The sequence below is a fragment of the Hemitrygon akajei genome, chromosome 3 (genome assembly GCF_048418815.1).
Source record: "Hemitrygon akajei chromosome 3, sHemAka1.3, whole genome shotgun sequence".
Taxonomy (NCBI): domain Eukaryota; kingdom Metazoa; phylum Chordata; class Chondrichthyes; order Myliobatiformes; family Dasyatidae; genus Hemitrygon; species Hemitrygon akajei.
Window position 1 is genome coordinate 104,740,627 of NC_133126.1, and position 26,614 is coordinate 104,767,240.

The 26,614-nt window shown below is 45.2% G+C and overlaps 2 protein-coding genes across 3 annotated transcripts in view; both read right to left on the bottom strand.

Moving 5' to 3' along the window:
* LOC140724561 (uncharacterized) overlaps positions 1–14,571 on the bottom strand; it is a 62,066-nt gene extending 47,495 nt beyond the window's left edge. The window contains exons 1-2 of the mRNA XM_073038995.1: positions 12,363–14,571; positions 1,153–1,552 (exon numbers count right to left, since the gene is read on the bottom strand). Coding sequence (XP_072895096.1) covers positions 1,153–1,552; positions 12,363–13,376 — 1,414 coding nt within the window. The 5' untranslated portion in view covers positions 13,377–14,571. The remainder of the gene's footprint in view (positions 1–1,152; positions 1,553–12,362) is intronic.
* LOC140725281 (uncharacterized) lies at positions 1,438–7,943 on the bottom strand. Of its 2 annotated transcripts, none has more exons than XM_073040552.1 (2): positions 7,414–7,943; positions 1,438–6,965 (listed from the first exon to the last, which is right to left on the bottom strand). In XM_073040552.1, exon 2 carries the CDS (start codon positions 3,729–3,731, stop codon positions 2,187–2,189), a length of 1,545 nt encoding a protein of 514 aa, XP_072896653.1. In that variant the 5' UTR covers positions 3,732–6,965; positions 7,414–7,943; the 3' UTR covers positions 1,438–2,186. Both variants share the same exon structure in this region, with proteins under 2 accessions (XP_072896653.1, XP_072896654.1).
* Positions 14,572–26,614: the final 12,043 nt, after the last annotated feature.

A 26,614-nucleotide genomic window follows, 5' to 3' on the forward strand; every position in this document is an offset into this window, starting at 1 on the left:
GCTAATAGCCAATCCAGTACCTGTCTGTTTTGCCACGCCATCCTGCTAGTTGCATCCAGCTGTTGCCCTAAGGCCTCCAGTGCATCATCGGTGTAGTTGATGAACCTCTGTTGATTGTAGTATATATAATTTATCCATTCAACATTTTTGCTTATCCCTATCACAGGTATGTGAGCTTCCCAGCCTGCAGCAATCTCATTCCGCGCCTTGAATTCGTTAGGTATACCTCTCGGCTGTCCTATACTGTCAATCCGGATTGTCGGGTTAGGTTCATATTTTCTCTTCTGCCGTAGCAGTGTCCGCTGCTCAGGGAAGTTAGCGCTGGACTGTACTTCAGGGTACATTATAACTTCCTGAAGCAGCATGACACGCGTACATGTTCCTGCCCAATTGAGGGGGAGCGTAGATCTCAGACCTCCTTTCTGTCCACACAGCCACCAAGTGTCTGCTAATGGGATAGTTTGAGAGTCCAATGCAGGAGGAGGGGTACCCATTGTATGTTTTTTACCTGGGGTGACATCCCACGTCTGAGTGCAGTTGCCTTGGAAATGGCCAACCGGGCGAGTGCCCACCCACATGAAGCATTCATAACTCAGATGACCCTGCATCATAAATTGTTCCTGCATAGGTGTTTGGCTCCTTTTATTTATAGCCCAGGGTCAGCTATAATTACAGTGATAGGCAAGCTTGTTTTGGTCAAACTGCGAGGACACCTGATATAGCATACACCAATATGGGTGCATTGTTCAGACAGTTTCTATAACAGGGATCAGTGTTAACACAAATCCTCATGTAACAAGCCCTGGCACTGACTGGACCAGGACATCGTTGCCCACATCGCTCCCTGTGTTCCCTACGCCACTGTGCACAAGTGGAAGAATTATAAGGCATGGGGACTACATGCTGCGCAGGGTTTGCCTTTGAGCACAGGTAGCAATTCTGTCTTTCCATCGTGCCTGCTGTATACATTGCCCATTGGTACCATGTGTTCTCTTGTCGTGGCAAAATGGTGTGTGTGCTACTTCTCTTACTGCGTGCTCCCGAGTTTCCCACGGTTAGATCATTCCCATGCCATATCCTCCATGTTGATGGTTTCCAAATCTGCGCTATAGTAGGCAGGTGTGTTATTCTGTGGGGCAAAACTGATTGTACCCAAACCATCCCCATTATCTGGAGGAATACTACTATCCCCAACTTCATTCTCAGAGTCATCAGAATTACCAAAGACCTCCCTTACCACCTGGTCAAATTCCTGTGCTGCAGTGTCGGCTTCTTGATCCTCCTGGCTGGCCTCTGCAGTCTGCTCCTCCTCACCACTTACCTCGGGTTCCGCCTCTGACTGAACCTGCGGAACTGCCCTAGTGCAGTGGTTGAGATGATACCAAGTGGAACGCCCTTCCACCTGAACCGCAGTGGGTGATGCCTTGATTACCGTGAAAAGCCCTTCCCTTCTTGGTTTGTTCCACTTCCTTCGAAACGCTCGCACGTAGACCTGATCTCCTGGTTGGATTGGTTCTTCCCTTTGGACAGTCTCCGGCTCTTTCTGTTTTTCCTGTGTATAAATAGACTGATGTATCATAGTTAATAGCCACATATATTGTCTTAGTTCAAGTTCCAATTGCTCTAAACTGGGTCCCTTATATAGTCCTCTCCATTGGGGCACTGGCATGGGCCTTCCAGTTAACATTTCATGTGGTGTCAAGCATGTTACCCGATTAGTCTGCAGACGGTAACTCATTAGTGCTAACGGTAATGCATCAACCCAATTCAGTCTAGTCTCTGCACAAATTTTGTTCAGCTTGGCCTTCAGAGTGCCATTGATTCTTTCCACAATGCTCTGTGACTGTGGGTGGTACACACAGCCAAACCTTTGTTTTATTCTCAGTACTTGTAATACCAATTTGACCACCTTTTGGATGAAGGCCGAACCGTTGTCCAAGCTAATTTCCGTAGGTATTCCAAATCTTGGGATCACTTCATTTGTCAGGAACTTTACCACTGTTCCTGCCCCTTGATCCTTCGAGGGTACTGCCTCTACCCATCTGCAGAACCTGTCAATTACCACCAGAATGTATCTTTTCCCTCTTACCATCATTATCATATCTACGTAGTCGATCACCAGATGTCGAAATGGTCCTTCAGGCACGGGTATGTGACCTATTGGGGTTGCAATCCCCCTTCGAACATTATTCTGTGCACAAACCTCGCATTGTGCTAAAACATAGTCTACCGAAGCCTGTAAGTAAGGCGACCAGAAACCATCCTTTTTTTATTTTCCTTATTACTTCCCCCCTTGCACAATGGTCCACTCCATGTGCTTCTGAAATTAGGATAGTCAACAAAGGAGTAGGTGCTACCCACAAACCATCCTCCGTGCTCCACAGGCCTTCTGAGTTCTGCTTGGCCCCCCGTCGCCTCCACATTGTCTGTTCTGCCAAAGTTGCCCTACCTTGCATTTCAACCAGGTCCTCTATCATGGGTTCTGGCTCTAGGCTTACCTGGGGTGCAATAATAACTGATGTACACCCAGATGCTTTCCTGGCTGCTTCGTCTGCCGCTTGATTTCCTTTTGTTATCATACCATTCCCTTTCTTGTGTGCCTGGCATTTCACTATAGCCAGTGCTTGGGGTTTCATAAGTGCTTTTATTAAGTCTGAAATTTGCTGACAATGCTGTATGGGGTCTCCATTACTTTTCCTGAAATCTCTCTGTTTCCACACTGCCCCAAACAGATGACACACCCCATGGGCATATGCCGAATCAGTGTAAATGTCTACTTTCTCACCTTCCATCATCTCACATGCTGCTGTTAAAGCCTTAAGTTCTGCTAATTGGGCGGAGCACGGTTGTGGACAAGCTTCCACTCTGATGGTCTTGAAGCTTGACTGGTCCTGCTGTACTATTGAGAATCCTGCATGATTTCCATCATAATCCCTATAGCCAGAACCATCTACAAACAAAACCTTTTTATCTGAATCCTCTAGTGGCTCTGACCGTAAATCTGCTCTCAGCTTGGCAAATGTCATCGTTTTCCCTACACAATCATGGGATTCTCCTTCGCAGCTCAAAGGGACATAATCAGCTACGTTACTGGTGGTACATCTTTGTATGGCTACATCTGGAAATGTCAGCAGCATCTGATACGCTGCTATCCTGGCTGGTGTTAACACAAATTTCTCTCTATCCAGCAATTCTGCTACCTTGTGGTGTGTGTACAGTATCACAGGATAACCCATAGTTACAGATGATGCCTTCTCATACGCATAGTACAGTGCTGCCAATCCCTGATAACAAGGTGGATACCCCTGGGCCACCTCGTCCAGTTTTGCACTGTAGTACGCTATTGGCTGCTTCGCTTTCCCTGTACCTATCACTTGTGTCAGCACTGCTGCGGCATAGCCTTCCCGTCGATTAGATACATACAGATGGAAAACCTTTTCATAGTCAGGCAATGCTAATGCCGGGGCTGACTGCAATTCCTGCTTAATAGTATTGAAAGCTATCTCCGCCTCCTCATTCCACTGCAGGCTAGTTCTCAAATTGGTATGGCCTGCTTCCTTCATTATCTTTCTCAGTGGTGCTACAATCTCCGCATATTCTCCAATCCAATCTGAGCTATATCCTGTCATTTCCAAAAACGTCATCATCTGCCCTACTGTTTGGGGCTTTGGAGCCTTCGTTATCGCCTCAATCTGACTCGGCGCTATTGCCTTCACGCCTTTAGATACCATCCTTCCTAAATATTCCACCTGCTGCTTACAAAATTGCAGCTTTTTCTTAGATACTTTATGTCCTCCATACGCCAGTTTCTCTAAAAGTATCACAGTATCCCGTTCACACTACTCTTCACTTTCAGAGCAAATCAACAAATCATCCACATACTGTATCAGTGTACTTTCCAGCGGAATGCCATCCAAATGTTCCTTCAATACTTTATTAAAAACATGTGGTGAATGCTTAAATCCTTGTGGCATTCTAGTGTAGGTGTACTGGTTACCTCTGTATGTAAATGCAAACAAATACTGACACTGTTCGGCTAGGGGAATGCTGAAGAAAGCCGAACACAAATCAATTACTGAAAAGTAGCTTGCTTCTGGCGGGATATTAGTCAGCAGTGTGTGTGGATTCGGGACCACTGCTGCCAAATCCTCCACTACCTCATTCACTGCTCGTAAGTCATGCACCAGTCTCCATTTAGGCCTGTCCGCTTTTGGGACAGGCAACAGCGGAGTATTGCAAGGGCTGTTTACTCTCTTAAGTACTCCTGCCCTTAACAGTCCCTGTATCGTCGGCGCTATACCTTCCTCTGCTACCGGTCTTAAGGGATATTGTGGTCTCCTAAGTGGAACTGCTCCTTTCTTTAACCGTACCTCCACCGGACTGGCTGTTTTTATTTTCCCCATGTCCGTGTCATGTTGCGACCACAGAATAGATGGCAACTTGTCCAATATTTTATTTTTCTGCCGACCCCTTGCCTTCCCCAACAACGGCATGTGTGGCTGAGGAGTTACTTCAACTTCCTTCACAGTTCCTGTCACATCTATGTTTACCCCTATCTTAATGTAGTTGTTGTCTCCGGATATCCATACCTCAGGCATAACCTTTCTCCAAACCGTTACGGTGCTTACCTGCTTTACTAGGGGTCCTAGGTCTTTAGACTGGTATCCCTCATTTACCAGCAGATTTTGTGGGGTACAGCTTCTGGCATCCTGTACCATTCCTTCAAGAAGGTATTCCACCTGATTTGCAGGGCTACCCCCTGCTTCCCAATTACAATGGCTTCCCCTTTTAGTTGTTGTCGAATATCTGTCCTCATGTTCCATCTCCTCTCTACCTCCTTATTCTGAGCCTCATCGAAAATTACAGTACAATGTAACTCAGATTTGGGCACTACAGCCTCAGGTAATATGGCCTGCACGCCCTGTTTCCACTTTTCCCAGGTATCCCAGATCTGATCTTCTATGTCCCCTATCCAAAAACATTGGCTCTCTTATCTTCTCGCACTATTAATTGAGCCCCTGCTCTTTCCACACTTAACCCATTTCTGGTGCATTCTAATTTTAATTCCAGTTTCAATAGAGCATCTCTGCCTAACAAATTAATCGGAGTTCCTTTAGATACTAGTACTGGTAAAACAATTCCTTTATTTCCCATTTTCAAATGCACTGGAGCCGTACACTGTGTGAACTGTGTTTTCCCCGAGAACCCTACCGTCTTAATAAACTTTCCTGACATGGGAAGGTGAAGGGCATACTGTGGCTGTACGCAAGTGTACGTGGCTCCAGTATCTATCATCATTGGTGTCAGTTGCCCTTCTAACATAACCTGAACCATAGGTTCCTCCTCTGCCTCCCTCGTTATCATCGGGTAATGTCCCTTCCCACTCGAGTTCTCGGGGCACCCCTAATACCTCGCATAGGGGTTCACAGGTCCGCTCGGACCCCCAGGAGCCAGCATGTGGCCAAACTGTGGCTCCCTTGCCATCGGCTCCTGCTGATACGAGATGGGCCATGGTTTAAATGGGCAGTCTCTCTTCATGTGTCCAGGCTGGCTGCATCCCCAGCACAATCTTTCTGCCTCTCTTTCCCCCATCTCCTCTCTAATCCTCTTTGCCCATAACTCCTCTGCCCTCCTCCTTGGGAGTTCCAGTCCTGTCTGGGCTGTTGCTTAACTCTACTCTGTCCCCAATAGGACATCTGTGGAAATGCTCCGCCGAAGACATTCATTATTGGCATGGGGTTTTCTGGCCCTTGATTGACAGATTGACCAGTTCCTCCATCTAATGGTGTAATGGCTGTACTCACACTAGTGATGGCTGGCAGCATCTTTTTGCTTTTTTCTTTGTCCTTCGTTTTCAGTTCTTCGAGCTGCATTTGCAATAGCTTTCGCTGCACCTCTTCTTGCTGCTCAGCCAGCTTTCGTTTGTCTCTCCGATAGTTCTCCACCACGTGGACTACGTGATCACTGAATGCTCGTGGGGTCAGTGATGACAGCCCAACCACTTCCTCCAATTTAGACTTGACCTGCGGAGGCATTGCATCCAAAATGCTCTGTCGGAACAGTGAGTTCAGAAACAAGCTATTTTCCACCTCTTGCTCAGTCTCCAGTCTCCACCTTTTCAACTGGTTTTCTACATAGGCTGCTGGGTTTTCAGTGTCTCCCAGTAGTTCCCCCTTTAAGGCTTTGGGGTCTACTCTGGGTGGATAAAGCTTCCTGAGGGCCTGCCATACCCTCTGCCTCACTGGATCAAAATTGGCCCCATCAGTCTGTGGGCTGTCCACATTCTGCAAGCCAGCCATTTCCATCAGTTCTTTCAACTTGGAAGTTCCCATCAATCTTATCAGCAGTGCCTTCAAATCTCCCATAGCCAACAATCGTCCCATTGTTTCCTCCTCAAAGGCTCTAATCCACTTTCCTGCCCCCTCGTGCAGACTAGGCAGAGTATTTTTCAGCCCTTCCAGGTCCTGGGATCCCCAAGGGATATACTGTACTTGTCCTGATCCCTTTACCAGCAGTGGCAGCATTTCCTTCTCCCCGTTCCATGTAATCAAGCTTCCTTCCTCACTTGGTTCTTCATCTATTGCTGGCCCTAATACTACCGGCTGCCACTCATACCTTCCTGGGGTATACCTTCTTCCTTGCTCCTTCTCCACTCTAGTCCCCTCTTCCATCTCCAATATCTGCCTCTCCGTCCTCTCTCGTACTTCCTCCAAACTCTCGTCTCCTACCTTCCTCCAACTTCCTCTCAACTCACTCCGTTCTTGCCATCTAGATGATTCCTGTTCTCTTCTAGTCTGTCTGTCTCTACAGTATAACCAATACTCCTCATAATCCCTCTTCTCTCTCTGCTGCTGTAGCCTTTCCACTTCTCTTTCGATCTCCCTTCTTTCCTGTTCCATCCTTATCCTTTCTCCCTCTATCTCGTTCTTCAGCACCTCTCTCACCTTCTCATATTTCCTTCTTTCCTCCTCAGGGTCCCAGACCTCTACTTCCCCCTGCAGGCTTATTGTTCCTGATATCATGGGGCACTGCTTGGGCGTTCCCTGCTCATGATAGGGAGGGGGTCTTTCTACTTCTTTCACATCCGGGTATAGAGCTGAAGCCGGGTTTCTGTTAATTTTTCCTCTCCATCACCCGACTGTTTTTCCTGTTCCCTTTTGTCTTTTTCATTTATTATCAATATCCTGCCTGTCTTTCTCAATCTCTCTCCCTCCATCCTAAAAAGTTTCAATACTTCTATCTCCTGCTCTCTCCTTTCCTCCCTTTTCTTGGACTTATCGTTTGGTTTATGATTTTTAATTAGTGCTTCCATCTCTTCACACAAGCTTACATCGAATGTTCCTTCTTTTGGCCATTTCGTGCACAGGTTTTTGGTTCTTTTTTCCCATTTCTCTGAAATTGCAGTAATCTCACCTCTACTTACCGGGAATTTCTTGCACAGTATGTCTACTGTTGTTCCTTTTTCTTCCGCCATGGTGTTTTCTCCTTCTCTTAGGTACTATTTCTTAAAAGTCTCACAGTTCAAATACTTCCCCGATCCTATCTTTACACCTAGCCCTACAGTTTATTCTCCAGTGTTTAAGCAATTTATCAAATTCTTCTTGCCTTCTATTCCGTTCTGCCTGAACAGCCCTCAACCTAGGGCAGTACTCACAGAAGTTTCTCTTCACTCTCCCTGCCCGTTCAGCCCTTCGCTTTGTGCGAAGCGGTATCCACAGGGATTTACCAACACCACGTGGAATTTTCTTTACTCAACTTCTTGTTATCTTATTCGTACTTACCCCCACTGCAGTGTTCTCGATCAATCCTCTGAGCCTCCTGTCAAACCCTCAATTCTGCCAGATTCTTTGGATAGGAGAGACCCTTCGGCAGTTGCTACACACTTCTGAGTCCCCGAGACCCCCAAAACCAACAGAATTTTAATCCAAATTGTCGCAAAAAGCGCTTACCTTTTTCTGGGTGCACCCGTAATTCTGTTAGCTCTGTAAGGGCTCCCGAGGGACCGGGAAGCGGCCCCAACCCGCCGAATCTTTTCCACGGGTCTCTTTCCGGTCCTGCCGCGGTCGCCAATTTTGTCGTGGTTACTTGAAATGACCTGGAGACACAGACAATTCTTCAAGAAAATTAAACCTTTATTTGCAAACAAAGGCTGAGGCAATCAATGAACTTGTCACCGAAAGCCCACCGAGCTCCGGTGTACAGCATCCTTTATAGTAATTTCTTATCTCAGTTACATTTCGGTTTCATCAGCATACCCAATCAAGTTTTAATTGCATATCATCTATATATTAATTAATTAATCGCTCTTGCCTAGCCCTCGGTGCGCCACCATTATATTTCACCCGTTCACATTGGGGCCTTATTCGTGGCCAAGATTATGTTTTCCAGACAACCTCCCTCACTTTACATTCCTGCTCGCTGCATCCTGTCCGCCACCGTTATCTCGTACTAAACAAAGGCTGAGTGTAATACATGGGATACATCTCAGCTAATAGTGCTGCTAACCAAACAGGTGTTCTGTAAGTGCCATAATATGCAGCTAAGAGAGCACAAAGTATCTAGTGAAAACAACACATAGCAAAATGTGTCTAGTAAAATAATACATATTAATATTCAGTACCTAGTATAGTAAATAGCTAATACATAGTGATTTTTATTTCAGGTATATATAGTGGTTATGTTGCAGGTATATATAATGATTATGTCAGGTATATTTCTCAATATGTCCAAGTAATTATAGACCAGTGAGCCTTACGTCTGTGGTGGGAAAGCTGTTGGAAAAGATTCTCAGAGATGGGATCTATAGGCATTTAGAGAATCATGGTCTGATCAGGGACAGTCAGCATGGCTTTGTGATGGGCAGATCGTGCCTAACAAGCCTGATAGAGTTCTTTGAGGTGACCAGGCATATAGATGAGGGTAGTGCAGTCGATGTGATCTACATGGATTTTAGTAAGGCATTTGACAAGGTTCCACATGGTAGGCTTATTCAGAAAGTCAGAAGGCATGGGATCCAGGGAAGTTTGGCCAGGTGGATTCAGAATTGGCTTGCCTGCAGAAGGCAGAGGGTTGTGGTGGAGGGAGTACATTCAGATTGGAGAGTTGTGACTAGTGGTGTCCCACAAGGATCTGTTCTGGGACCTCTGCTTTTTGTGATTTTTATTAACGACCTGGATGTGGAGGTAGAAGGGTGGGTTGGCAAGTTTGCAGACGACACAAAGGTTTGTGGTGTTGTAGATAGTGTAGAGGATTGACAAAGATTACAGAGAGACATTGAAAGGATGCAGAAGTGGGCTGAGAAGTGGCAGATGGAGTTCAACCCAGAGAAGTGTGAGGTGGTACACATTGGAAGGACAAACTCCAAGGCAGAGTATAAAGTAAATGGCAGGATACTTGGTAAGTGTGGAGGAGCAGAGGGATCTGGGGGTACATGTCCAGAGATCCCTGAAAGTTGCCTCATAGGTAGATAGTGTAGTTAAGAAAGCTTATGGGGTGTTAGCTTTCATAAGTCGAGGGATAGAGTTTAAGAGACGCGATGTAATGATGCAGCTCTATAAAACTCTAGTTAGGCCACACTTGGAGTACTGTGTCCAGTTCTGGTCGCCTCACTATAGGAAAGATGTGGAAGCATTGGAAAGGGTACAGAGGAGATTTACCAGGATGCTGCCTGGTTTAGAGAGTATGGATTATATTCAGAGATTAAGGGAGCTAGGGCTTTACTCTTTGGAGAGAAGGAGGATGAGAGGAGACATGATAGAGGTGTACAAGATATTAAGAGGAATAGACAGAGTGGACAGCCAGCGCCTCTTCCCCAGGGCACCACTGCTCGGTACAAGAGGACATGGCTTTAAGGTAAGGGGAGGGAAGTTCAAGGGGGATATTAGAGGAAGGTTTTTCACTCAGAGAGCAGTTGGTGCGTGGAATGCACTGCCTGAGTCAGTGGTGGAGGCAGATACACCAGTGAAGTTTAAGAGACTACTAGACAGGTATATGGAGGAATTTAAGGTGGGGGGTTATATGGGAGGTAGGGTTTGAGGGTCAGCACAACATTGTGGACCAAAGGGCCTGTAATGTGCTGTACTGTTCTATGTTTCTATATCAGTAATTACAAAGGCATGAGCAGGCCAAAACTGATTGGAAATGAACACTGGCAGGAATGATGGCAGATCAACAATGGCTAGAACTTCTGGCACCATATCAGAAAGCACAAGATACATACATCTCTCAAAGAGGAAGAAGTATTCCAAAGGTAGGGTGACACAACCATAACTAACAAAGAAGTCAAAGCCAACATAAATGCCAGAGAGAGCATATCGTAGAGCAAAACTTGGTGGAAGGTAAGATGACTGGAAAGCTTATAAAACCAACACGTCAACTAAAAAGGTCATGAAGAAATAAAAGATGGAATATGAAGGAAAGTTAGCCAATAATAAAGAGGACACCAAAAGTACTTTTCAGATACACAAAGTGTAAAAGAATGGCGAGAGTACATATTGAGCCATTGGATAATCATTCTGGAGACTTTGTAATGGGTGGATGAACTGAATAAGTATTTTGCATCAGACTGCATGGTGGAAGACATTAGCAGTTATGTTTGAATGTGTCAGGAGACAGAAATGAATGAAGTTGCCATTACTAGGGAGAAGGTGCTTGGGAAACTGAAAGTTTTGAAGGTTGATAAGTCACTTGGACCAGATGGTGTAAACCCCAGAGTTCTCAAAGAGGTAGCTGAAGACAGTTTGGAGGCATTAGTAATAGTTTCAGGGGCCTGGAAAATTGTAAAGGTCAGTCCACCTTCAAGAAGGTGGATAGGTATATGGACAGGAAAGGAATGGAGGGTTATGGGCTGAGTGCAGGTTGGTGGGACTAGGTGAGAGTAAGCGTTCGGCACGGACTAGAAGGGCCGAGATGGCCTGTTTCCGTGCTGTAATTGTTATATGTTATATGGTTAAGTATGGCAGAAAAAAGGAAATTATATGCCAGTTATCTGACCTCAGTGGTGGGAGACGATGGAGTTGATTGTTAAGTATGTGGTTTTGGAGTACTTGGAGGTACATAATAACAGGCCAGTCAGCATAGTTTCTTTAAGGGAAAATCTTGCTTGATGCATCTGTTGAAATTGTTTGAAGAAATAACAAGCAGAATAGACAAAGAATTGGTGAATGTTGTGTACTTGAATTTTCAGATCTTGGACGTCCAAGTTGCTACACATAAGGCTGCTTAACAAGTTGAAAGCCCATGGTATTACATGAAAGATACTAGCATGGATAGAACATTGGCTGATTGGCAGGAGGCAGAGTGTGAATAAAGGAAGCCTATTCAGGTTGGCTGCTGCTAACTTGTGGTGTTCAACAGGGGCCTCTCTTAGGTCCACTTCTTTTTGTTATATTTCAAAGACATGGATGACAGAATTGATGCCTTTGCGGCCAAGCTTGCAGAGATGCGTGGAGTGGCAGGTAGAGGAAGGAGGAGGAATCCAGAATGACTTCAACAGATTAGGAATATAAAAGCAAGGATGTAACATTAAGATTTATAAAACATCGGTGAGGCTTCACTTGTAAAATTGTCACCTGTTTTGGACACCTTATCTAAGAAAAGATGTACTAATATTGGAGAAGGTTCAAAGTAGACTCACAACAATATTCTGGGATTAAAAAGCTTATCATATAAGGAGTATTTGATGGCTCTGCGCCTCTACTCACAGGAATTCAAAAGAACATAGATGACTTTGCTGAAACTTGTCGAATATTGAAAGGTATTGATAAGAGTGGACGTGGAGAGGATGTTTCCAATGGTGGGAAAGTCTAAGACTACAGGACACAACCTGAGAATAGAGGGGCAACCTTTTACAATGGAGATAAGGAGGCATTTCTTCAGTCAGAGTGATTGGATATATTCAAGGAAGAGGCTGATTGATTCTAGTCAGGGTATAAATGGATATGGAGAGAAGAAAGGAGATTGGGGCTGAGGGGGAAAATGGATCAGCCATGATGGAAGGGTGAATCAGACTTGATGAGCCAATTGGGCTAATTCTGCTGCTATATCTCATGATGTTATGGTCTTGTGTTATACAACAGAAACACTGACAGGGACCAGCTGAGTTGACTTCCACTGTAAACTGGGAGTTTTGTAGATTCACTAAGTAACTGAGACAAAGTTTAAATTAGAACTAATTTATTAGTCAGATCCAGAATATTGAATTCCAGCCCCATTGAAGGAGAACTTAAACAGAAGAAACCCCTCCCCTGCCCAGTGTGCAGAACTTGGTGTGATGAGCAGCAGCAAGAACTGCAGAGTTTGATACCAACAGACACTTTTGAACTTGGGTCCGATGGTTAAATACCCAGCATGCAGTTTATTTAGACTTTTCCTCCTGTATGAATTCGGTAGTGTTTCACAAGGTTGGATGACCGAGTGAATCCCTTCCCACATTCAGAGCAGGTGAATGGCCTCTCCCCAGTGTGAACTCGCTGATGTACCTTCAGTTGAGATGACTGAGAGAAGCTCTTCCCACAGTCTGAGCAGGTGAACGGCCTCTCCCCAGTGTGAACTCGCTGATGGACCTTCAGTTGAGATGACCCAGTGAATCCCTTCCCACAGTCTGAGCAGGTGAACGGCCTCTCCCCTGTGTGAACTCGCTGATGGACCTTCAGTTGATATGAGTCACGAAATCCCTTCCCACAGTCTGAGCAAGTGAACGGCCACTCCCCAGTGTGAACTAATTGGTGTCCACGAAGGCTGCACAACTGTGTGAATCCCTTCCCACAGTCTGGGCAGTTGAACGGCCTCTCCCCAGTGTGAACCCGCTGATGTACATTCAGTTGAAAAGACCGAGGAAATCCCTTCCCACATTCTGAGCAGATGAATGGCCTCTCCCCTGTGTGAACTCGCTGATGTACCTTCAGTTGATATGAGTCAGGAAATCCCTTCCCACAGTCTGAGCAGATGAATGGCATCTCCCCAGTGTGAACTCTCTGGTGTGCCAGTTGATGCGATAACTGAGTGAATCCCTTTCCACAGTATGAGCAGGTGAATGGTCTCTCCCCAGTGTGAACTCGCTGATGTACCTTCAGTTGATATGAGCGAGTAAATCCCTTCCCACAGTCTGAGCAGGTGAATGGCCTCTCACCAGTGTGAACTAAATGGTGTGCATGTAGGTTGCATAACTGAGTGAATCCCTTCCCACAGTCTGAGCAGGTGAACGGCTTCTCCCCAGTGTGAACTCGCTGATGTACCTTCAGTTCAGACGACCAAGAGAATCCCTTCCCACAGTCTGAGCAGGTGAACGGCTTCTCCCCAGTGTGAACTCGCTGATGTACCTTCAGTTCAGACGACCAAGAGAATCCCCTCCCACAGTCTGAACAGATGAACGGCATCTCCCCAGTGTGAACTCGCTGATGTTGCAGTAGGTGGGATGACAAAGTGAATCCCTTCCCACAGTCTTAGCAGATGTACGGCCTCTCCCCAGGGTGAATTTGCTCGTGTATCAGCAGATCAGATGACCGAATGAATCTCTTCTCACACAAGGAACAGTTGAGCCATCTCTCTCTATTCTGAACTCACTGGTGTGTCTGCAGGTCAGCTGAGTGAGTGAATCCCTTCCCACACACAGAGCAGCTGAATAGCCTCTTCCACTATGAACTCACTGGTGTGTCTGTGGGTTGGCTGAGTAAATTCCTTGCTGCGTTTGAGATTTTCATACACAAACTCTTTGTTGTTTCTAACCGGTAAAAGATTTACAACATTCATCAGTGAGTGAAGGGCATTTCAGTTGAGATCATTTCAGTCTCTATGGTGAACTTTGTCATCACACTGTTACAGCAAAGTTCAACCCAAGATAGAGGAACAACTCATCTTCTAACTGCGCACAAATCAGGTATCCTTGTCTGTATTCCTGTGTACATCAATATAAGCTATTTCTACATATTTTCAATCTATTAGGTGGCTCAGTTTGTTATCATGGTGTACCCAGAGAATGGTAGAAAACAGGTTCAAGGTAGAAAGGTCAAGAACAAGAAGAGGTAGAACAGAGGTGATTTTCTCAAGAACTAAAGCTGATGGAAGGATTTTGTTCTTTTTTTCTATGTGGCACTAACTGATATATCTTTGACTGGAAGGTAGAATCTTCACCAGAGATAAATCGGAATTATATTTTTGTTCCGAGTTCCTAATCCTTCGATTTAAATATCTGGAGCCTGGCATTATCTGAGAGATCGAGCCGCTCCAGTTTCCTCCGAATGTGCCTGCAAACACGCCTCACGGATTGGCTGGTAGGCGCTGTCAGCCATGGCTGCCTCTGTTCCCAGAAACCCCCACGAGATCCGTCACGTCCCAGCGCATGCGCTGCGGAAATGGCGCCAGTACTTTTACTCTTCAACGGAAAGCTTCCCCGGGGTCCGGGTACAGATCGTGGGGTGAGAAAGTGATAAGACTGGGTCTGTCCTGGGGTACGAAACCACCATGTATTTAGGCTTAAAACAATTATCCCTCAGTCGGAGTATGAACGCCGATGCTGATTAAATTCTCGCCCGGAGCCCCACTCCTACCTGCTTCATATTCTCGAGCCCTTTGTCCAATCTGCGCATGCGTTTTTTTCGGAACCCGGTGCTACTCTTGCGCTTGCGCATTAGATCGCTGGGTCCCGGCGAATTATTATCGCCGCGATTACTTGTTTGCTTTGACAGCGCATTGGCTGATAGGCAGGAAGCAAAGGGGAATAAAGGGATCCTTTTCTGAGTGGCTGCCGGTGACTAATGATATTCCACAGGAGGTCTGTGTTGGAACCGATTATGTGTCAATGATTTGGATGCCGAAATTGATGGCTTTGTGGCCAAGTTTGCGGAAGATACGAAGATAGGTGGAGGGGCAGGTAGTCCTGAGGTAGCAGAGATGCTGCAAAAGGACTAAAACTGATTAGGAGAATAGGCAAAGAAGGTGCAGATGGAAAGCACTGTCAGGAAATAGATGGTTATGCACTTTGGTAGAAGAAATAAAAGCATAGACTATTTTCTAAATGGGGTGAAAATTCAGAAATCCGCAGTATAAAGGGACAGAGGTCGTCGTCCAGACTGCTTGAAGGTTAATTTGTAGGTTGAGTTGGTGGTGAGGAAGGCAAATGCAATGTTAGCATTCATTTCAAGAGGACAAAAATATAAAGGCAAGCATGTTATGTTGAGGCTTTTAAAGCACTAGTGAAGCCACACTTGCACTATTGTGAGCAGTTTTTGGCCCCTTATCCAAGAAAGGATGTGCTGACTTTGGAGAGGGTTCATAGCGGTTTGAGAAAATAATTCCGGGATTAAAAGGCTTATTATATGAGTATAGGCTCTGGGCCTGTACTCACTGGAATTCAGAAGAATGAAGGGGGAAATCATTGTTAAATGTTGAAAGAGTCAGTAGAGTGGATGTGGACAGGGCATTTCCTATGGTGCTAGGACCAGAGGACAGAGCTTGAGAATACAGCAATGTCCATTTAGAACAGATTTGTGGAAGGGTTTCTTTAGCCAGAGTGTGATGAATCTGTGGAATTTGTTGCCACACGTGGCTGTGGAGGCCAAGTCATTGGATATATTTAAGGCAGAGGTTGATAGATTCTTGATTATTCAGGGCATGAAGGGATGTGGAGAAGGCAGAAGGTTAGGATTGAGAAGGAAACCAAGCCATGCTGAAATGATAGAGCAGATTTGATGGGCCAAATGACCTAATTCTGCTCCTATATCTTATGGCAAAACACACAGGATACTGGAGGAACTTAGCAGGCCAGAAATGAGAAGAGGGCATGCCCTTGGTGATTGGTGACCTGAAAGATAGATGCTGACTTTTTGAAGTTATGACTGCTGTAAAGGTTTGAGTTTTTACAATACAGTGCTGGCTGTTATAAAGGTCTATGTTCTTACAATATGGTGCTGTCTTGTAGAGGTCTGTATCCTTGCATTACAGTGCTGGGCTGTTGTAAAAATCTGTGCCCTTACTGTCCAGTGATTCCTAAGGTTGTCATAGCCAGGGTGGTAGTAGGGATAAGCTCCCACTACCTATAAAGTGTTCCAAATGGCATGCGACTCAAACAGCCTCTGACAACTAAGTCCAACTCTTGGCCTTCATGTATGGCTTAGCTACTAGGCCCGGTGGAACTATTTCTACTGACAAGAGGCAAAGGAGGACCACTGGCACCTCAAAACTAGTTGATTCAGGCAGGTGGGGTTTGTGAACCTTGGACGGCAGCCTATCAAGGAGAAGGAAAACTCAGATTTTTAACCTCCACTGAATTTGGGCCATACCTACCATTGGGAAAGGCTTCGGGAGTAAACCCTGAGGAAGAAATTCAGAGCCAGGGTCCTTAAGGTAGTTTGATGTTGTGATGTTGTTTACAACTTTACTCTGGCAACCTCTGAGGCGACACTGGTGCCAAGCTGTTTTGGTGCTTGCCCTTCCCTTAGACAACATCAGTGACATGGAGAGGGTGATCCCGCTGCATGGGCAACAGCTGGTTCTTCAAATCTTTCCACCCAGACTTGCACTCTGGAGAGGACACAGTCCACCAGAGGAGCAAACCCATGATCCCCTGGTATCAATGCTGCCTACTACTACAGTATAGTGCTGTGTACAAAATGGCCCTTCCTCAGCCCAGGCATCCTCCAAGTCCCTTCATTCTCCCATAACAGATATTTTACTGACAATAAGGAAATTCTCTCACACTTGCCTGTAACAACGGAGAAATCAGCAAGTGAACAGGTAACAAAGAGAGATACTCAGTCTCTAGAATATGAAAAGCCCAAGATTATATCTTTATCAATTAGTTCAAAATCAAATGCAGATATATGAACAGGATTTCGCCGTTATCGGATCCTACTTTATTTTCAATAAAGACCGTGTGTGAATTCATCACTGAGTGATAATTTGATTTTAATCTCAACTTTCATTTTTTCCTTAACTCTGTCCTAAATGACCTATCCCTTATTCTCAAACCATGCCCTCTGGTACTGGACTCTCCCAGCATCTGGAACATATTTCCTGCCTCTATCTTGTCCAATCCCTTAATAATCTTATATGTTTCAATCAGATCTCCTCTCAATCTCCTTAATTCCAGCATGTACAAGCCCAGTCTCTCTAACCTCTCTGCGTAAGACAGTCCAGACATCCCAGGAATTAACCTCGTGAATCTACGCTGCACTTCCTCTACAGCCAGGATGTCCTTCCTTAACCCTGGAGACCAAAACTGTACACAATACTCCAGGTGTGGTCTCACCAGGGCTCTGTACAAATGCAAGAGGATTTCCTTGCTCTTGTACTCAATTCCCTTTGTAATAAAGGCCAACATTCCATTAGCCTTCTTCACTGCCTGCTGCACTTGCTCATTCACCTTCAGTGACTGATGAACAAAGACTCTGAGATCTCTTTGTATTTCTCCCTTACCCAACTCTACACCGTTCAGATAATAATCTGTCTTCCTGTTCTTACTCCCAAAGTGGATAACCTCACACTTATTCACATTAAACGCCATCTGCCAAGTATCTGCCCACTCACCCAGCCTATCCAAGTCACCCTGAATCCTCCTAACATCCTCATCACATGTCACACTGCCACCCAGCTTAGTATCATCAGCAAATTTGCTGATGTTATTTTCTATGCCTTCATCCAAATCGTTAACGTAAATGGTAAACAGCTGTGGTCCCAATACCGAGCCCTGTGGCACCCCACCTGCCATTCCGAGAAACACCCATTCACCGCTACCCTTTGCTTTCTATCTGCCAACCAGTTTTCTATCCATGTCAATGCCTTCCCCCCGATGCCCTGAGCTTTGATTTTACCCACCAATCTTCTATGTGGGACCTTATCAAATGCCTTCTGAAAATTGAGGTACACTACATCCACTGGATGTAAGGCAACAGTGAAGATGATAAACTGACAGAGACAGTGTACAGACATCATACAGACATCTAGGCTGAACACAGCCCTTGAAGGCCCAACTCTCTTTTGTACAGAGTTTCCATTGAAGTCTAGGAACCAAGGTCACCAAGACTATCTCCTTTTCAGGGAGATAGTCACCCCAGGGAGTCAGGAGACAGGTAGTTGGGTAACTGTCAGGAGAAGGAAGGGAAATAGACAGGAAGAGCATAGCACCCCTGTGGCCATTCCCATCAATAATAAGTGTACTGTTTTGGATACTGTTGATGGGGATGACCTACCAGGGACAAGTTGCAGTAGTTGTGTCTCTGGCACCGAGACTGGACCCTCAGCTCAGAAGGGAAGGAGGGAAAAGAGGAGAGCAGTAGTGATAGGGGATTTGATAGCTAGGGGGACAGATAGGAGGTTCTGTGAAAGAGATCAAGAATCCCGGATGGTCTGTTGCCTCCCTGGTGCCAGGGTCCACGATATCTTGGATCGAGTTCTCAAGAGGGTGAGCAGCCGTATGTCATGGTCCATGTAGGGACCAATGACGTGGGTAGGAAGAGTGAGGAGGTCTTGAAAGGTGAGTTTAGGGAGTTAGGTGCCAAGTTAAAGGACAGGACCTCCAGGATAGCAACTCAGGATTGCTACCAGTGCCACGTGTAGGTGGGTTTAGAAATAGTAAGATAGTGCAGATCAAAATGTGGCTGAAGACACGGTGCAGGAGGGAGAGCTTCAGATTTATAGTTAATTGAGGATTTTTCCAGGGAAGGTGGGACCTGGCCGGTGGGATGGTTTACATCTGAACTGGAGGGGGACAAATATTCTTGCAGTTAGGTTTGCTAGAGAGGCTCCAGTGGATTTAAACTAGATATGAGGGGGGAGGGGAACCAGAGTGTAGGAACAGATGTATGGGAGAAAAAAGAAAAAGAAGATAGTAAAGTTCTTTGTACTGTTAGAGATAAACAGAGAGGAAGAGGTGGAGAATTTATTAAATGCATTTATTTTAATGGTAGGAGCATTGTAAGAAAGGTGGATGAGCTTAGAGCATGGATTGATACCTGGAAATATGATGTTGTAGCTGTTAGTGAAACATGGTTGCAGGAGGGGTGTGATTGGCAACCAAATATTCCTGGATTTCGTTGCTTCAGGTGTGATAGAATCGGAGGGACAAGGGGGAGGTGTTGCATTGCTTGTCAGAGAAAATATTACAGCGGTGCTCTGGCAGGATAAATTAGAGAGCTCGTCTAGGGAGGTTATTTGGGGAATTGAGGAATGGGAAAGGTGTAGTAACACTTATAGGGGTGTATTATAGACCACCGAATGGGGAGCGAGAATTGGAGGAGCAAATTTGCAAGGAGATAACAGATATTTGTAGTAAGCACTGGGTTGTGATTGTGGGAGATTTTATTTTTCCGCACATAGACTGGGAAGCCAATACTGTAAAAGGGATAGATGGTTTGCAGTTTGTAAAATGTGTGCAGGATAGTTTTATGCAGCAATACATAGAGCTGCCAACTAGAGAAGGGGCAGTGTTGGATCTTCTGTTAGGGAATGAAATAGGTCAGGTGACGGAGGTATGTGTTGGGGAGCACTTTGGGTCCAGTGATCACAGTGACATTAGTTTCAATATAATTATGGAGAAGGATAGGACTGGACCTAGGGTTGAGATTTTTGATTGGAGAAAGGCTAACTTTGAGACGATGCGAAAGGATTTAGAAGAAGTGGATTGGGACAATTTGTTTTATCGGAAGGATGTAATAGAGAAATGGCGGTCATTTAAAGGTGAAATTTTGAGGGTACAGAATCTTTATGTTCCTGTTAGGTTGATAGGAAAGGTAAAAAGTTTGAGAGAGCCATGGTTTTCAAGGGATATTGGAAACTTGGTTAGGAAAAAAAGAGATACAGACAGACAGACAGACATACTTTATTGATCCCGAGGGAAATTGGGTTTCTTTACAGCCGCACCAAGAATGGTGAAGAAATATAGCAATATAAAACCATAAATAATTAAATAATAATAAGTTAATCATGCCAAGTGGAAATAAGTCCAGGACCAGCCTATTGGCTCAGGGTGTCTGACACTCAGAGGGAGGAGTTGTAAACACGAGGAAATCTGCAGATGCTGGAAATTCAAACAACACACACAAAATGCTGGTGGAACCCAGCAGGCTGTCGACATTTTGGGCTGAGACCCTTCGTTGAACGCACAGTCCTGATGAAGGGTCTTGGCCCGAAACGTCGACAGTGCTTCTTCCTATAGATGCTGCCTGGCCTGCTGTGTTCCACCAGAATTTTGTGTGTGTTGTGAGGAGTTGTAAAGTTTGATGGTGGTAGGAATAACTTCCTATGCCGCTCAGTGTTACATCTCGGTGGAATGAGTCTCTGGCTGAATGTACTTCTGTGCCTAATCAGTACATTATGGAGTGGATGGGAGTCATTGTCCAAGATGGCATGCAACTTGGACAGCATCCTCTATTCAGACACCACTGTCAGAGAGTCCAGTTCCACCCCCACAACATCACTGGCCTTACGAATGAGTTTGTTGATTCTGTTGGTGTCTGCTATCCTCAGCCTGCTGCCCCAGCACACAACAGCAAACATGATAGCACTGACCACCACAGACTCGTAGAACATCCTAAGCATCATCCGGCAGATATTAAAGGACCTCAGTCTCCTCAGGAAATAGAGACAGCTCTGCCCCTTCTTGTAGACAGCCTCAGTGTTCTTTGACCAGTCCAGTTTATCGTCAATTCGTATCCCCAGGTGTAGTGTTCTCGCACAGGTGTAAAAGAACTCTGAACTAAACACCAAGCTTAAACAAATCAATGAGGCGGTCCCAGTAAGATTAACCATTTACTGGTCACTCTTCCACATTAATGTATGGTGAAAACTGTTGATAAAACAATACAAAGTATATACAGTATTTGTTTCCTTCTTGATATCACATTTACATCATAAATACTTGCAAAAGTAAAACTACAACTATATTACATTAAAGTGCAACATACAGTCAGAATCTACCTACGCCATCGACTGCTTTAAATACACTTCAACACAAACTATCCGCAACTCTTTAAATAACAAAAACATAAACCTTATCAACCATCATTACTTTTAACAGAATCAGTGTTAACATTTTTAATTCAACATATCCATTATCTCATGAACTTATGATGTTGCTTCACTGATGTTTCTAGTGCGTAGAAAGAAAACTTTTCTCGCGCTGATCCTGCACATGTGAGCCCCCTCCTTCCCGTTTCTCCCAACAAGACCCGGTGAAACCGGGTGTGACGTCATCGCATGCCGCGATATATCACAGACAATGAATTTACTTTAAACAATCTTAACTTTAACTAGAAAATGATAACAAACGAATTACTAAAGCGAAAATATAATAAACTAAACAAATGCCATAAAGGCAACACACCCCCTGCCTGACCTTCGTAGGGTCACAATGAACATAATACAAAACTTCAGTCTCTAAATCAGTCCTTAGGTAGAAGTAGAATGACTTCTGTAACTGGCCTTTGGTAAATTTTCACATCACCTTGGTCAGAAGTTTTCAACTCAACCTTCCTGACATGTCCATCCCTACTAGGGAATGTGACAGTGATTCTGGCCATTGGCCAGCTGTTGCGGGTGATTTTCTTGTCCCTGAGCAGGACTAAATCTCCAACTTGAAGATTCCTGCAGGGTTCTGTCCACTTTTGTCTGTGTTGCAACAAAGGTAGATATTCATGTCTCCAATGAGACCAGAACCGATTTGCTAGAGCCTGGACCTGCCTCCATTGCTTTGTGTACAAATCCTTATCAGAGAAGTCCCCTGGTGGAGGGGGAGCTCCTGCCTTCTGCGTAAGGAGCATTGATGGCGAGAGTATGAAGGGGTTTTCCGGGTTAGAAGACACAGGTAGGAGTGGTCGTGTATTTATAATGGCTGTGACCTCTGCCATTAGTGTGCACAGTACCTTGTGGGTCAATCGGGTGCATTGCTGCAGAAACATTGAATCAAGAATTCTTCTGGCGATACCAATCATCCGCTCCCATGCACCTCCCATGTGAGAGGCGTGTGGTGTGTTAAACTCCCAGTTGCATCCCTTCTGACTGAGGTACTTTTGCACCGTTTTGTCCATCCCCAGCTCCTTTGATGCTCCAACAAAGTTCATGCCGCAATCAGACCTTAACTGTTTTGCAGGGCCTCTTAGCGCAAAGAAGCGCCTGAGAGCATTAATGCAGCTGGATGTATCCAAAGATTCGATGACCTCAATGTGTACCGCTCTTGAACTCATGCAGCTAAACATGATGGCCCACCGCTTGCTCTCTGCTTGTCCTCCTCTGGTGCGTCTCGTAGTGATAGTCCAGGGACCAAATACATCGAGCCCCACATATGTAAAAGGAGGGCAGGCTTCGAGGCATTCTGGTGGGAGGTCCGCCATACGTTGAGCTTCCAACTTGCCTCGCAGTTTCCTGCAGGTTACACATTTATGAAGTCCTGAATTGATCAGTGTTTTACCTCCCAAGATCCACAGTCCTGCTGCCCTTATTGCTCCTTCCGTCAGGTGATGGCCCTGATGCTTTACCTGTTCATGGTGATGGCGAGTGAGCAGTAAGGACACATGGCTGTCTTTGGGCAGGATTACTGGACTCTTTTCTGCAGCTGGAAGTTGGGAGTGTATTAACCGGCCTCCAATGCAGATGATATCGTTCTTCAGGATTGGGTTGAATTTCCTCAAAGGGCTGTCCTTTGGTATTGGTTTATTAACTTGGAAAGCTGAAAACTCCCCTGCAAAAGCCGCTCTTTGAGTTGCTTTAAAGATGACGTCCTTTGCCTGGGCCATTTCGTCCGCAGTGCGAGGTAAGTTACATTTGTGCCATAAGAAACGGAGGAAATTGCGATGGTCCTCCTGTACTAAGAAGCAATGGAACATCTGCTGGATGTCCGCTAAGATTGCGACCTTCTCCTTCTGGAAGCACAGCAGGACCCCAAGAAGGGTATTGTTAAGGTCGGGGCCTGTAAGGAGCACGTCATTAAGGGAGACACCAGCTCACTGAGCACTGGAGTCAAAGACCACCCTGATCTGATTGGGCTTTTGTGGGTGGTAAACCCCAAACGTTGGGAGGTACCAACACACCTCGTCTTCCCTCAGTGGCGGTGCTACTTCAGCATGTCCATTAGCGAAGATCTTCTCCATAAATGTTACATATTGTTGCTGCATCTCAGGTTTCCTTTTCAGGGTTTTTTGCAAGGACGTGAACCGCTTCACTGCCTGCTCTTTGTTGTTTGGCAAGCACTGGCGTGGTTCTCTGAAAGGTAGTGGGGCAACCCAATTATTTGCTTCATCTCTGAAGACCTTGGTGTCCATTATTTTTAAGAAAATGGCGTCTTGAGCTGATGGAGCAAGTTTATTATCATGCTCAGTTTGAGCAAAGACTGACTGACACAGCATCTTGTCGGTTACTTTACATTTGTTAAAGCCTTGTTGTGCTTCCTTGATACACATGAAACTTGTGCAGGGTTGAAAAATTAAATGGCGGCCACTCTCCAGCACATTGGTCTTGAGTGTGTTAACTGTCGGTTTGTGTACATTGCCAAGGCACACCTCTCCTATCACCACCCAACCCAGATCCAGGCGTTGTGCAAAGGGGACGTCGTGTGGTCCATTGACCTGCTGCCTAACCTTGCGCACCCGGAGAACATCTCTTCCTAATAGCAGGAGTATTTCTGCTTTTGGATCCAGTTCTGGGATGTGCTTGGCAATGTGGTGGAGATGTGGCTGGTGTAGCACTGCACTTGGCGTCGGGATCTCAGTGCGGTTATTCAAAATTTCATTGCACTCTAAGAGTGGAGGGAGACAGATGACAACTTTACCATCCAGGGACTTGAGCTGGAAGCCTTCTGCCTTCCTTCCATAAGTTTCCACGCTGCCTGAGCAAGTTCTAAGGTAGTATGGGAACTGATTACTCTCAATGTTGAACAAGTCAAAGAACTCTGGTCTGACTAGTGAGCGATTGCTCTGATCGTCCAGAATTACATAGGCTTTGATGGCCTTGTCTTTGGCTTCCTTAGGGTACACCTTAGTGAGGCAGATCTTTGAACAAGAATGGCTTGACTGAGCTTGACCGCAAACTTCTGTACAGCTTGAGCTGACAACAGTTGTCCTGGAGTGAGCCTCTCCCTCCCCATCGTCCTGTTGTGAGGGTGAAGGAGCTTTGTCGGTTTGCGATAACGGGCCGGGATGCATGGCCCCATCGTGATTAGTGCTATTACATTCCGGGCACTTCACGGAGATCGTACACTCTCTAGCAAGGTGAGAGGTAGAGGAACAGCATTTAAAACATGTTTTTTTCTCCTTGAGAAGGGCCATCCTCTCTTCAAGGGGTTTTTTCCTAAACGTTCTGCAATTTTTGAGGGGGTGGGGTTTGTTATGCAATGGACAATTCTTGCTAGGGTCATTGTTAGTTGTAAAGGCTTCAGTCTTAAGCACTGAGACAGGTTTATTAATGTTGAAATTATTCAAAGTGGATTTAACTGGCTTGGTGTAAATTGTACTGCTACCTGGACTCATGAAGCTAGGGTCGTTTTGCCTCTTCGCCTCCTTGCACACAAACCTAGTGAAATACTCAAAGGGAGGAAATCGACCATTGTTCTCTTCCTTGTACTCTGAGCCAACAGACACCCACCTTTCCTGCAGCCCAAATGGAAGTTTGTCCACGATTTGTCTAATCCCGTATGAAGTATCTAGGTATAATAGACCAGTTAAATAGCCATCTTCTTTGGCACCTTGAATCTCCATGAGTAAATCTCCGAGCTCTCTTAACTTAGTGTGGACCTTGGCTGACACCTTAGGAAAATTTTCCAGATGTCGGAATAGTGCCGATTCAATAATTTCAGGGGCCGCATAGCACTCCAGAAGTCTCTCCCATGCTTTGCGTAAGGCTAGCTTGGGGTTGTTAATGTACACTGAACATATGCATCTCACCTGTTCGCATGATTCTTTTCCCAGTCATTTCGCCATAAGATCCAACTCTTGGGTTGCTCCGAGCTGGACTCCGTGGATAGCGTTGGCGAATGTGGAGTACCATGCACGGTAATTTTCAGGTTTATCGTCGAACTGGTATAGTCCTGAAGTGACGAGATCTCGTCGTGCTAAATACTGTGCCATGGGTTCAACTGCAAGTGGCATGCTGGCTGGGGGAATATGTCAGCGGGTATATGACTGAGGGTGTACATCTGTTTTGGAATTTGCTGTTCTGAATTCAGCCTTTGCCTCTCTTCTCGCCAAATCTGGTAAGTTTGGTGTTGAGAAGTATTTGTCATCAGCCCTTTCATTCTTGAATTCATTGCGGAGTTGCAAGGGTAAATTGTCTTCCTCGGATGGATGTGATGCAATTGGGCCTCTCTGAGACTCCTCATGAAATGGGACATTAGCATGTAAGTATGGAGAGGAAGAACGAATCTTCAAGTCCATTTGAGATTGGACATAGTCGCTTGTGCATTCCAATCTGATCTTTTCTGAAGTAGATTTTACGTCAACCAGAACATGCATTTCTTCAGCATTTTCTATTATCTCTGCTTCCACCCTGGCAGCTTCTGCTTCTCGGTGTAGTGTCAGTACTTCTAACTCTGACTCTATCCTTACCTTTTCCAACTGGTTTTTGGCTTCTCTGGCAGCCGCTTCCTTTTGGTATTCGGCTTCTCTGGCAGCCGCTTCCTTTTTCAATTTTGCTTCTTGTTCAGCGTACAACGCTCGCACCTTGGCGGCTTCTGCCTTAGCTCTTGCATGGGCAGCCTTACTTGTTGATGCCCTACTGCCCCTGTCGCTGGATGGCAACAACTTGATGCTGGATCGAGTTGTCATTGCAGCACTTGAAACACCTGATAATGCCGCCTTTTCACTGCAGTGTTCTCACTCAGGTGTAAAAGAACTCTGAACTAAACACCAAGCTTAAACCAATCAATGAGGCGGTCCTAGTAAGATTAACCGTTTACTGTTCACTCTTCCACATTAATGTATGGTGAAAACTGTTGATAAAATAATACAAAGTATATACAGTATTTGTTTCCTTCTTGATATCACATTTACATCATAAATACTTGCAAAAGTAAAACTACAACAACTATATTACATTAAAGTGCAACATACAGTCAGAATCTACCTACGCCATCGACTGCTTTAAATACACTTCAACACAAACTATCCACACTCTTTAAATAACAAAAACATAAACCTTATCAACCGTCATTACTTTTAACAGAATCAGTGTTAACATTTTTAATTCAACATATCGATTATCTCATGAATTTATGGCGTTGCTTCACTGATGTTTCTTGTGCGTAGAAAGAAAACTTTTCTCGCGCTGATCCTGCACATGTGAGCTCCCTTCTTCCCGTTTCTCCCAACCGGTATTTTCCCACAATGCGGCAAAACCGGGTGTGACGTCATCGCATGCCGCGATATATCACAGACAACAAAATTATTTTAAACAATCTTAACTTTAACTAGAAAAGGATAACAAATGAATTACTAAAGTGAAAATATAATAAACTAAACAAATGCCATAAAGGCAACACACCAGGTATTTGTAATCCTCCACCATGTCCACACTGACCCCTTGGATGGAAACAGGGGTCACTGGTGACTTAGACCTCCTCAGGTCCACCACCAGCTCCTTAGTCTTTTTCACATTAAGCTGCAGATGATTCTGCTTGCACCATGTGACAAAGTTT